Below are 12,879 nucleotides of genomic sequence, written 5' to 3'. Positions count from 1 at the left end.
AGCAATCCCTAAGAACTCCAAGTAATGTTTTTAGGATGGCAGTCTGAGACTACGTTGATCTTCCAAGCTCTTGCGAAAAACTCCCCTACCCTTGGCATCTTGTGTTACATGAAATCCCCTATTATTACCCTACCCTGCTGATTAACATGGGTGCATATTAGAAAGAACCCTCAAAAGGTAATGCCACTTTCGACTTTTATTTAGATTGGTCAGTAATCATAAATCGCATCCAACATATTCCTAAACTGGACAGAGAGGACGATTCATTATGCACGTACCAGTCAAAGTAGAAAAGTAAACCCCGACCCCCCCCCCCCCCCACCCAGGGATATGTTGGGCCCTAGTAGGGATTTGGTCCGTTATTGGCAGCTCTTCGAGTCCCAAATAGGTGGAGGATTCGCGCGTTTTTGTCGCTCCTGTCTGTGGGGATGTGGGGCTTTGGTCGGGATTCGATGAAATATCCAAGATAGCTCCTAGTCCTACCTCCTCCGCAGGGCTTTTCCCTAAAAAAAATGAGGGGGGGGGGGAGGGGCGCCTCACCCATTTTTTGAGGGAAAAGCCCTGGGGACGAGGTTGCGGCCAGTCTTCCTGCAATGATTTATGGGGATTCCAAGATGGTGGCCATTGCTCTTGTAAAGATTTCTGGGTATAATACTCCACGTGGAATCCAAGATGGCAGCTGCCAGTTTGACCTGGTGCGTATTTATGGAATCCTTGCTATTGTTATTCAAATGAATAAATCCATCGAATTACAGTATGGATTTACAAAGGCTAAAGGTGGGGGAGAGGGAAAGAGGAAATTTTTTAAGGGGCAAAATTTTAAAGATGTCTCCCGCATCATACAGAATTTTTTGACATCCCCCCCTCTTGACCAAAGGAAAAAATGACAACCCCCCCCAACCCAATCTTGACGAGGAAATTAAAATATAGGCAACATCATAAAATGGTGGAAAGATTAATGTTTAAAAACAAACGGTGACCAAAGGTTCACAAACTTCTTTTAGGCTCGATTTCCGCCGCTCTCTCGGTCCTCTCCGGGAAGGTGGGAGGGGGGAGGAGCGTGAGCAATTCCTGCTATTTTCCATAAAAATTTTCTCCACCTGATGGGGCATTCGTCAGGTTTTGTTCGCTATTCAGAACCAATCCCCACCTACCGGTATATCCTGGGACGGGAGGTGGGGGAGGGTAATTTGACTGGTGCATTACGTCACGTTGCCATGGTAGCAAAATTTCTGGATAACAACAAACCAAAACACATTGTGCGACGCGACCGGCGATTTCCCCACGAAATACGGGAAACCACCGCGTGGTGTTGCGAAATGTCTTCTGTTTTCTCAAGCTATTAAAAAGTGGATTTGCACTGTTTCACACTTCATCGATTTTGTTTAATTTCATTTAATTTGTCAAATGTTGACGAAATTTTCTGGACTAAATCCGAAAGGACCGTATCTAAGTATAGAAAAAGAAAAAGAAAATTTTTGTATTGTGCACACCAACTCCATAAAGCGAACGCCTGAAATTAGGAAGTTTCATGTCGCAATCGTGCAACAACGGCTAAGAAGTGTACAAAAAAGGCAAAAGTTTCTTTTTTTACCAGTCTAAACCTATTGCTTTTGTACTGTTCGTCGTCACCGTAGCAAAAACTCCCTATTGTTGTGATCCAGAAATTTTGCTACCATGGTAACGTGACGCCACACTTCTCTCTACTTGTCCTTGAATAAATCAAGGTTGCATGATTCATGAAAAGCCGCCTGGTTTGCTGGTTTGAAAACCTTGCAGGAGCGTAGCTTATATAGAGGGTCCTTCAATCCCTTAAAGGGACACGTTCACGGTTAAGCGCATGCTTATTAATTTAAATTACTTTTTTCCAGTTTATTATTAATTCTATCGGTTAATAATCCCACTCACATGTATCTCAGCGATCTCAGGGTGTATTTCACAGTAGAAGTGTATTTCAGAGTAACCTGAAGTAGGATGGAGAAGTACTAAAATAGCAGAAAAAATTAGTGGATTATGCCAACACTACCAACGTTATGACATGATCATATTGCTTGCATAGACGATACAGCATGTCCCAGCAGAAAAACAGCATTTTCATAAATGAGCATGCGCTGAACCATGAACCTGTCCCTTTAATCCCGAACCAAAATTTCGTGCAATCTCGTAATCCCGATGGTTAATTCCCCAACCTCGCGCGCATGCTCGCCCCTATTTTGCCTCTAAATCCCAAATCCCGAGCTTCAATTAAGGGAAATTCTGGATCCCGAAAAACCTATTGGAGACCTTAAATATATGTACATACGCCCGTACGTATGGCTGAAATCTGTGGGAAAAATTTTTTTACAGTCGACTCCCTATAACTCGAACCCTAGCTAACTCAAACCTCGCGCTAACACGAACCAAAATCCTTCATTGATTTACTATAATTTTACCCTCGGTAACTCGAACCCTCGATCACGGCTCGAACCTCCCGCTGACTCGAAGAAATTTTTGTTTTAACCCTTCGGATCATTTTTACATAAATTTAACCTCGATAACTCGAACCATGTCATAAGCGCCTGACAAGTCGAAAAAAGTGTACTGCAGTCCGAAACATTGAAATTATTTTAACAACCATGTATTCTTTTTCTTTACTTTTTCGTTTTCCAGTTTAAGTACAGTGTCCAGCACTGTGTATTTATCAAATTTTAAAGTGTGCATGTTACTTGCATTCATTCCCATCCCACTTTCCTATTTCCAGGTATTAATTTGCTTCGAACTCCCGATAACTGGAACTCCCGCTAACTCGAACCTACCCTGCGAACAGAGTCTCCTTCCATCTTCCTAGATAAGTTGGGAAGAGGAAGGAACGAGTCGCTTCCTCTTTCCCGACTTATCTAGGAAAGATCGAAGCGACTCTGCTAGCAGGGTAACTCCAACCTTTTTTCGATTTTCCAAGAAGGTTCGAGTTATCGGGTGACGAATGTATTTCCTGAAGGCTTTTTTATCATTAAATCGGGATGAATGATAAATTTTTCGCGTTATATTGGTGTCTTTTGTTGGTGTATTTCTAGTTGGTATTTCCTATTATTCTATTCACGGACCGCAAGAAACCATATAGTGGGTTGCCAGATGAGAGATTAAGCTCTCTTGTAATTCTGCACACACGCAAACACAATCGTCAAGGGCCGAGTTGTTCAAAGCTGGGTTAAGATAACCCAGGGTTAGTGCGAGGTTTGAATTCAGATTTGAAAGTTTAAAAAGCATTTCAGTTTTAATTCTGTCTGTCTACAAGTTGATGATTGGAGGCTCTAAAAATAGCGGAGAAAATTATCCGAGAAAATGCTTATGAACACGAGGAAAAGAAACCCGGTTTAAATTTAACCCCGGGTTAAGCGCTAATCGGCTTTCGAACAAATGGGCCCAGCAGATTCGTGCAAAATTTTACAAGAATTGTGGAGTTTATGGTAAAAGCACCAAATTTGGCACAATGATAGTTTATGACATAGTAAACAATATGGGATATGGACGGTTCCGATATGGACCCCATCGAGATCTATCCCATAATTCCAAATACAGCAGATTTAATTTCTTGCACCACGATTGAAGCATGGAAACGAGGCTGCCACAAACTATTCTTAATTAACTCTAAATTTATGCATGTTAAATAGTAAAAACCAATAAAATCAAAGGGGAAGTGAAAAAAATGAATCTGTCGGATTAAAAACGGTCACGTGACCTATCAGCATGAAAACGAGGCTAGTAAAGAACATTTGTAGCATCGCCTATTTTTACAATCGTAAGACAATACACACGAAAAAAATTAAAAGGGTAACAAAAGCCCTGCAGATTTAAAAAGTTAAGAAGGGTCACGTGAGCATGGAAACAAGGCTCAGTTTGGAATGAACATTGCCATAAAATGAGATAATATTAAGTTCTATATGGCACCAATTTTGTACATTGTTACATTGTTACTTGCTGGGAAGGCTGTGTACAATCGGGTCAGGTAACATTTTCCAGTAATACTGGAAAATGGACCAGTATCCTTTGCAGTTTTACAGCTCTGTAAGTAACTTTTCACAGCTTCGTAAATATTTTTCCAGAAATGTGATTCATATACAAGCTCAAAAGAATGAAAGGAAAGAAGATATTATTATAGAGAAAGCAGCCCGAGTTTTCCCAATGTTTTGGACCCGTTTAATTCCCTCAAGAAGCAAGGCTTGATTGTCAAAAATGTCTTAAAGTCACAAAGTTGCTTTTGTCTTCGCAGCTTCCTTAAATTTTCCTATACAGTGGAACCCGGTTAATACGGTCGCTAATGGGCCAAAAAAATTAGCCGTATCACCGGGGTAGACTCAAATTTCATGACTTGAGGGCCATAATGACCGTATTTCACTTTCACCTTACTGTTAGACTACGAGTAGTCCCCCATTTTTCCTCAGGGATAGTAGAGCGAGCGAAGCGCAAGCGCGCGTGAAAATCACTCCACGCGAGAAAAGACGACACCCGGCGGGGAGAGAGAAAATCATTTTTCTCTCTCCACGCCGCGTGTCGCCTTTTCTCGCGTGGAGTGATTTTCACGCGCGCTCGCGTTTCGCTCGCTCTACTATCCCTGAGGAAAAATGGGGGACTACTCGTAGTCTACCTTACTTTTCTCATTAATAACAACCGGAATGTATATATATCGCGTACAGTAAATGAAAAACCTTAAAATTTTTCTTCAGTACATGAAACTCTTTCTCTCGCCACAAGTACACTTTAAGTGTACAGTAGTCTAAAAACAGTACGGGAATAAGCTTTTTAATAGGTCAATAAAATTGACATGTCACATGTCAGCTGTTCCTGATGCTCTACGATCGCGCAAAGCCGGTAAAGATACACCATTTCCGTGTACGGGTACGGATAAATTAGCTGTACACGTATATGTAGCCGTAAATGAGGGTAGATTGCCTCTTACCCGGGAAAAACTGGTAGGCTACCGGGTAGAATGGTTACTCCATTATTACATCTGGGAAATAGTGGTTGCCTTTTATAAAACTACGAGGTAAACGTGTTCCCTCACCCGTACCCGTAGGCTGAAACGGTGTATCTTAAGGTCACTAATGACGGGCGCAAGGACCTCTTCACGCACAAAGAAAGAGACATAGATCACATTCCTCTGACAGGGGATGCCTTGTGTCAGCATGCTAAGAGAACACCGTTCCTAGCTGGACATTAGGGACTTTAAGACCAACGACGCGGCAGCAACTAGAACGTCAAAAAAAAAACAATAGGTTTAATAAGCAAAACAACAACTTTGCACGTGCATCACACATTTCCTTGCCGTTTTTGCACGACTACGACGTGAAAATGCCTAATTTCGCGTTTTATGGAGTAAGTAAACAAGGAACGACGAAATTTTATTTCTCTTTCTGAACTTAGACATGGTCCCTTGGAATTCAACTTCAGGAGGGTTCGCCTACATTTGACAAAGTAAGTGGGTGGGAATAATCGCGATAAAGACTGAAAGGACGCAAATTCACTTTTTAAGCGACGCTCTCGTTGCTGTCGCGTCTTTGGATCTTAAAGTCCCTATTGTTGGGGCAGGTGCCTGGAAGTATTACAATAACTTCCGTCTCCAAGCGAATGAGGTTGGGTAAGAAGACCTTATCAAGGATGGGAACTATTATGGACAACCATCTCTCAAGCATCAGAGGGCTGTCAAGAACTCCTAAAGAGCGAGAAAGGGTGTGCTAGAAGATGTAAAACATTATAGCAGAGCTGCCTTGTAGAGCCCTCTGCAATTCTGGGGGACTTTGCGGCCGGAGTTAATTAGTAGTCATTTAAAGACCTGTACTATTATTTGGTGTCTCGGAACACTAACAAGAAATGTGAGTTTCAATTTCTCATGTCCAGTAGGAGCAGTCTTTACAGTTGAAGTGAAAGTATTCTCATAAGTACACTTACTAATGTATCAACACTTTGAATAAATGGTGGAGATAGCCAAAACTATGAAGCCAACAGTGATCTTCCTCCTCTCTCGACACATCAAAGAGGAAAATAATCTGCTACCTCATTTATTTATAAGTTTAGCCTCGTTTTATTTATCATGACGTCACTAAAATTCAAACTAAAAAACTATCGATCCTACCGAGATTTTACTTTCACGATGCATTAGAGCAGCTGAAAACTAATTTTCATACAAATTTTCGTTTCAAAAGGGTTCTTGGTTTTGTGATAGAGTACGCTTGAATTTCTAAGCTTTTGCGTGACGCGGCATTTACATGACGGCCAAGAGGGCTGTCATGTAGGTTAAAAAAATGACTTATTTCAGAAAATTTTGCTGTCTAAACAGTTCATGTATTAGAGAAAGTATTACTTTAATGTTTATGAGTTTCTCGAAGAATAAATTCACGCTTTTGTAGCAAAACTCGGTAACAGATGTTTCTGTTAGTTTCCATCCGCCATGTTGGAGCTCATCCAGGCGAGCATGGCGTCTCCATACGTTTGGGTAAAACATTTCTTCTGATATCTCGTATACGAAATAATCCTCTGACCTGAATCTTGGCGAGGGTCTTTGTATATATACCACCTTTCATTTCCCAGATTCTGGGCTTTATCTATTGAACGGTTTTGATTTTTATTTTGATCTATTTTCGCCCGTCCATACGAAAACGCTGAACAATGAAAATACGATAGCATCCCTCACGGAGCATGCGTAATAGTAGTGGTAAATGTGGTACACATCCATTCTCGTCCCCAGAGCCCGTCGTTTCTTGGTCACGTGGTCGGGAAACGAGGGGTCGATTACAAATTAAGCCGAGTGGCTCTGGGGACAAGAATGGGTACACATCGCATTCGAAAACCTCCGTTTTGTCCGGCCACAAGTAAACGAGAAGCCAGCGTTTTCAGAAATCCTCACTCTGGTGAGCGTTTTCTCGGAATACGTGTGGACGGTAGCTAGGCCAAACCGGGCAAAAAAAAAATCCGTTTTCAAATAAAAAGGGATACGTGTGGACGGGGCTTGGGTGGCAACTGACCCCTTTATACTTTATACTATGTGCATGGAACAATGACACTTAACAATGATGCTTTTATGGATGAATTAGCGGGTGCTTTATTTCCCATAATAGAAAAACATATTAAATATTCATTTTTTATATGCAAATTCAAAAGACGAGCAAAAGCAAGCTAACTTACCTTATTTAAGAGAATTCTGTCATCAAGACTGACGACGCTGATCAAAGCCACTAAGGTAAACCCAGTACATGTTTACTCAGTTAAAACAAACTCATTCCAATTTCTCCAATATCACAATACAACCGAAAAGTGTCGAGCGTAATTTTATCATGAAAGCTACAACAGCTGAGGCTAATAAGGCCACTCAAGCTTCCTAAAACGAAACGACTGATGTACATCACTGAATTCGGGTTACTTTATGGTTGCTATTTGATTTCTGCCGGTTTAGTATCTACGTTTGCCTCTCGTCTCTCTCGCTCTGGGTTATTTTAGCTCTGGAAATAACTTAATTTCCGCGGAATAGTGAGCTGTACATGTTATGCTGAACTTGTGAATACGTTAATCTATATCACAAATTTAAGATTGCCCGAAGAGCCGGCCAGTTCATTTATTTCGATAACACCGAAACATAAAGAACTCCTGTCAGGGAGCTGTGGCCCTCCATATAGGTCCATATATACTCAGCATACACTATTGGTGGTTCAGATCTGTATGAGGAGAAAGAAGAAAGAAAACCGGCTCTGAAACCAGGTTCAATGATGTCGTCATTCGCGTGACCCATTTTTTAAATCACTCAGCCTCCTGTTAGCAAAGCAGAATTGTTTCTAATGAATTACTATCTATGATAGGACATGAAACAAGCTGGTCTATGAGTTGAAGATGGCATATGAAATATTAAGCGGAGAAATTTCTGAAATTTCACCCCGGCGATAAATTCACCCGTTTGTTACGTAACCAAAGAGATTTGATACAAGAAGCAACAAAGATCCCTCGAGGAGTTCGAGAAAAAAAACCAAGAAAATAAAAAATGCGCTTCTTCTATGGATTTTATCAGATTATGTATTCCAGGCCGCATTTCATTGAGAATGCAGAATGGCAACTGACTTCACCTTTGTAAGCGTTTATGTTGTCACCGTTCATCGAATAGATCTGCTGAGCTCAGCGCATTAAATCAAAAAAGAATTTTATATACCTAGTTGGCGGATGTATTCGGATCTATTTTTTATTTGTGGGGATGGACAAGCTGCATTTATGTCAGAGTAGCTAAGTGTGATGAGCGTGTCAGTGTAAATTGTATTTCTCCTGTGACAACATGTCGCTCCTTGTGAAGAGATTCTGGAGATCAGTCGGGCATATATAGCGCAAGCGCGGCAAGAAAAACTCCTTCTCAGAAAAATGAAGGACTATTCCTAGATGTGACAGATTAAAAGCCAGCCAATTATTGAACCTCAAACTGTTATTCTGAACTTCTTCTCCTGCCTATCCGTTTAACAGATTAAACTCAGGATGGCACTTCCCATAGCTGTTATTAATGTTCTTGTCTCTTGTATTGGTTTAATAGCAGGTATGTGAGAAAATATTTCACTTTGTGTAGTCAAGTAACTAAGTTAGAATCGGTAAAATACAGGAGCCCCGTATATCGCCATTCTCCTGACGTGGTAGTCGCCCAGCCCGTACGTATTTTTATCCTTTACAGGCGGGGGCATTTTTTTCTGTCGATCAGTGTAAAACAGGGCGGATAAAGGTTGGGCGGTGAAACGAGCGCGTCCGAGCAAAAAGGTGTGATGCAGTGGACTGGGACACTGCTTAGAAATGTCGCTTGTTTTCGACTTCGGTCAGGGCTTGCGATGTGGTTTGTACATTAGACACTGCTGCTGCCACTGAATTATGGCAGCTTGATTTGTTTTCTTGCACTTCTTCCTCGTTACTTTGTGCTGGTACGCTGCCTCCGAGAGGCAAATGTTGCTATTTTTTTGCGGGAGGTTTAGTTGGAGTAGACAAACATCTCTTTCAAAGGGTTTCTTTTATTACTTCCATGACTCTACCACTGAATTATATTTTCGTTCTGCTACTCGCCAATGTCGATGTTATTCCAAAACAAAAACAACTAAGTACTGTCTAAAACACAAAGGAAAATCTCGTCCATGTCATCCCTAGCAAAACTAAAAGACAGCAGTAGATGACGTGTATTTTATAAATGCGTGCAGCTCGTGCAAGGTGAAATTATGCTAATTTCAATCACCATCATCCTTCTTTTTAATTTTGAAAAAAACATCTCATACGTCTTTCTGTTACTTCGAAACTTCAAAATTAGTTTCCCCTCAGTTTTTAGTGTTTACCTTGTTTTGTTTTAGAGAGAAAAACGGAGAAAAAACCTTACAACTAACCTCAATAAATTTTGTTTACATGCGGTTGCCGGATTTGCAACGCATTGCGCGAATCGCCATGGCGCGTTGCACCCGAGAAGCAAAGTTTGAACAAGTACAACGCCACTATATTAATATATATCAATCTAATTTTTTGTTATGTTATATAAAATTTATCCCCCTTTAACATATGTAAAAATTGAGGTTAAGAAGTGTTAAGCTTTTGCAAACGAAACGGTGAAAGACGATTAGGTGATATTTAGTGGAATGGGGAGGTATTCAACACTTTCAAATAAAACTCAAATTTTGGCATTATACGACCAACAAGTTTGACTTTTAGACGTACAGACACAAACATATGAAACTGTTTATTGATATTGTTATGAAACGAATTTATCTATTTAACATTGTAGCCTGAAATTACAGAAAGAAAATAGGATTTCCGGTTTGCAAAAAGGAAAATTTCGCCGGCCTTCAAGCGCACCGGAAGCGCGGAAAGAGCGCTCGTGCCAGTCCTACTCCGCATCACACATTAAATGAAGAGCGGAGCGCTCGTTTCACCGCCCAACCTTTATCCGCCCTGGTGTAAAATGGCCAGACTACCCAGACTGGCCTGGGTTGCTACTGTCGCTACTAAAAAAACAGAATCCAAGAACCCCTGATAAATCTACAAGGAACCTTGAAAAATTAATTCAGACTCTGTTTTTGTTCTTTATTCTCTCCAGGACAATCTACTTTACTTAGCCCTTCGCAAAGTATTGTTGCTCTAAACCAAACAGCAAGTCTTAACGCTTCTGCTGCGTCCACGTATTCCCCTAATTCAATAATCATTCATTATCAGACGTCTTATTTAAAACCTTCATCAACAATCACAGCTCTTGCTGGTAGTAGCATACCGACCGCTCCTCCAATCACCACTTCAGCAAGTGAGTAAAGTAGTATTTACAATTTTCTCCCTCCCTTACTTACGTCTCACTGAACGGTATCAGTGAATCCACATTTTCCGGTTTAGTGTTTCAGTCCATACCACCAGGGGCCTCGGCTCGAGCAAACGCGCACTTGAGTACAAAGAAAGTTTTAAAAGGTACCAAACCTAAATGTGACAAAGAGGACACCCTAAACAAGTCAGGAATAAAGTCCGGTATGTAACTTAAGGTGGCCCGAAACTATTTATATGCGAGTGCGCGTTGGTTATGTTTATGAATCATGTTTTTCGGCAGGAATGATTTCACCGATTTCCATGATTTTTGGCATCCTTAATAAAGAATACAAAGTAAGTTTGATAAACAGAAATTCTCTTATCTTGCCCCGAATTTTCTGATTACTCAGTTTCTTGCAACTGAAGCTTTGGGCAAGAATACCCTTGCAGATAGGAGATAGTCTGTCGGCAGTTGTCCTCTATTTGTGTGTCAACTTTTACAAATGTTTTAGGACTTTAAGCGTTGCATTTTAAGGCTAAATTTGACCTGCTGTTTGTGCAGCGAGTTCTACGGTCACGATTGACTTCAAACTTGCAGATATAAAACTAGAGAGCTCTGAGGCTTATTTGCCGAAGTGAGGGAAAAATCTGTCCTAGGGTTTTGAAATTATTGACAATTTTCGTAAAAATGCGGTTTTAAACATACGCCGATATCTCAAACGTTTTTATACCTATAAGAAAATATATAGCATTTTCTTAAAGTTCGACCATTCTTTATTAAGGACGCCAAAAATTATAGAAATCGGTTAAATCACTCCTGCCGAAAAACCCGATTAAAAAACATAACCAACGCGCATTTAAATGGTTCGGGGCCGTTTGGGCCACATTACATTTCTTTTAAGCAGTGGCCAGCAGTTATCGAAAGAACGCACAAAATAAATTAGCGATACAAAGCACAGAAATCATAAGCTAAATCATTCTCTTGACCAAGTCAAGTCAATAAAATACGACTATGAGAAAAAAAGCTGACTAAATTTGTTCCAGTTCAGTCAAGTTATCAAATGCTTTTATGTAACATCGTGTTACGTAACATCGAGTTACGGTTCGTAGCATTGTTCTCACGACGGTGAGAGTCTTTCCTTTTGTAGTTTTCTACAATAAGATTACGTAATTATGTTTGTTGACGTGTTATGGATATTTGTATAAATATCGATGTATTAGCGTTTTGGGGGGGTTTACCTCGGTGTAAAAACCTGTGAAGTTTTTCATTCTTTTCTAGCTATTATTTTCCTTGGCTCTATTGTGTTGACTTCTCAGTCGCTTCTTTGTATTCATTGTTTTACGTCACTCGTGAGTTTCACAGATTTTTACACAGAGGATGAGCCATCTCGTCTTTTGGACCGGCGGCCGCTAGTTTGTTACCGAACTTAATATCACTAAATTTAGTTTAGCTCTAATCCTCGGAGCTCGATATGCTGCTTTCAATCGAGGAGTACGTTCCCGGTTTTTTTTTGTCCCACTGGGTTTTTTATTCCAGGTTTTCGTACCCGTCAGTGCATCATTGCTATGCAGTTTTTTCCTAGGTTTTCCTCTTAGCCTTAAATCTTTGTTTTGTCTTGATCTTTTCATTGTTGTTTTTCATTTCCACTATTTCATATTTCATTCTTCACATTTTGCTTCACGTCCGCGTGTCCAGGTAGATCTTATTATAGATTTATTAATAATTTTGACACTGAGTCTTAGATTATCTTTAGTTATTGTTGAATATTATTGAATTGTAATTGTTATGTATTTTTTCTGCATTGTTATCCCGACTATGTTGTCACTACGTATTTGATAAAATTTGTATGTTTTGTTAATAAAGCGCTGGTCCTTACTGTCCATTAGGCACCCAGCACGAGTCACACTCCATTCTGTTGTCGCGTACTTTATTCGGCGTTTAGCGCGCTGTGCGGAGGGTAGTAATGAAATTAACAGTCGCACAGATCCCAAATGCAGGTGGATGACTCCACTCTCAGTGATTCTTTATCTAATAAACTGAATACTTCGGCTTTGCAATCACTTGCTAATAGAAACTGATGAAAAATAAAACAGACATAGCTGGTCAGTAGTTGAAGAGTAAAGCAGCCTTCTTTGATTGTTTTTCTCTCTCAACAGATAACGAGGACGATGAGAACGAAGAGGCAGACAAGAAAGAGAAGACAGCGATAATCGCGGCCAGTTGTTCGGGTGGGGCTATACTGATCATAGGGGTAGCTCTTGTCATATGGAGTCACAGAAAAAAACACGATACATGAACAAGTTAAAGAAATGTTAACGCGTAATTATATTATGGGAAAACCAAAGTTCACTTCTTGTCTCCCAACTACGATGTTTCCGTCTCGCCCCATTCCACCATCAGTTTTACATACCTTTGCCGGCGAGTACGTGAGTCAAAAATAGCTCTTTAGAAAAAAGCGAAGATTAAAACGAAAACGATAAGGTTCACTATGTTAATATGCTCCAATATAATTAACATGAAAATTTCAGAAGACAAGATGAATTTGTTGGAAGAGACTTGGGCAATTGCATAATATTCTAAATTAAGAATACCTTTTCAAAATAAATGTTAATTTT

The 12,879-nt window shown here is 40.2% G+C and overlaps 1 protein-coding gene across 1 annotated transcript; it reads left to right on the top strand.

Annotated features, from left to right (window-relative positions):
• The first annotated feature begins 7,114 nt into the window (after positions 1-7,114).
• LOC140944156 (uncharacterized) lies at positions 7,115-12,879 on the top strand. The gene is made up of 4 exons (XM_073393284.1): positions 7,115-7,213; positions 8,473-8,542; positions 10,070-10,270; positions 12,421-12,879. Exons 2-4 carry the CDS (start codon positions 8,485-8,487, stop codon positions 12,558-12,560), a joined length of 399 nt encoding a protein of 132 aa, XP_073249385.1. The 5' UTR covers positions 7,115-7,213; positions 8,473-8,484; the 3' UTR covers positions 12,561-12,879.

This window comes from Porites lutea, chromosome 7, assembly GCF_958299795.1.
Source record: "Porites lutea chromosome 7, jaPorLute2.1, whole genome shotgun sequence".
Lineage (NCBI taxonomy): Eukaryota > Metazoa > Cnidaria > Anthozoa > Scleractinia > Poritidae > Porites > Porites lutea.
This window is presented reverse-complemented; position numbering and strand designations above follow the sequence as displayed.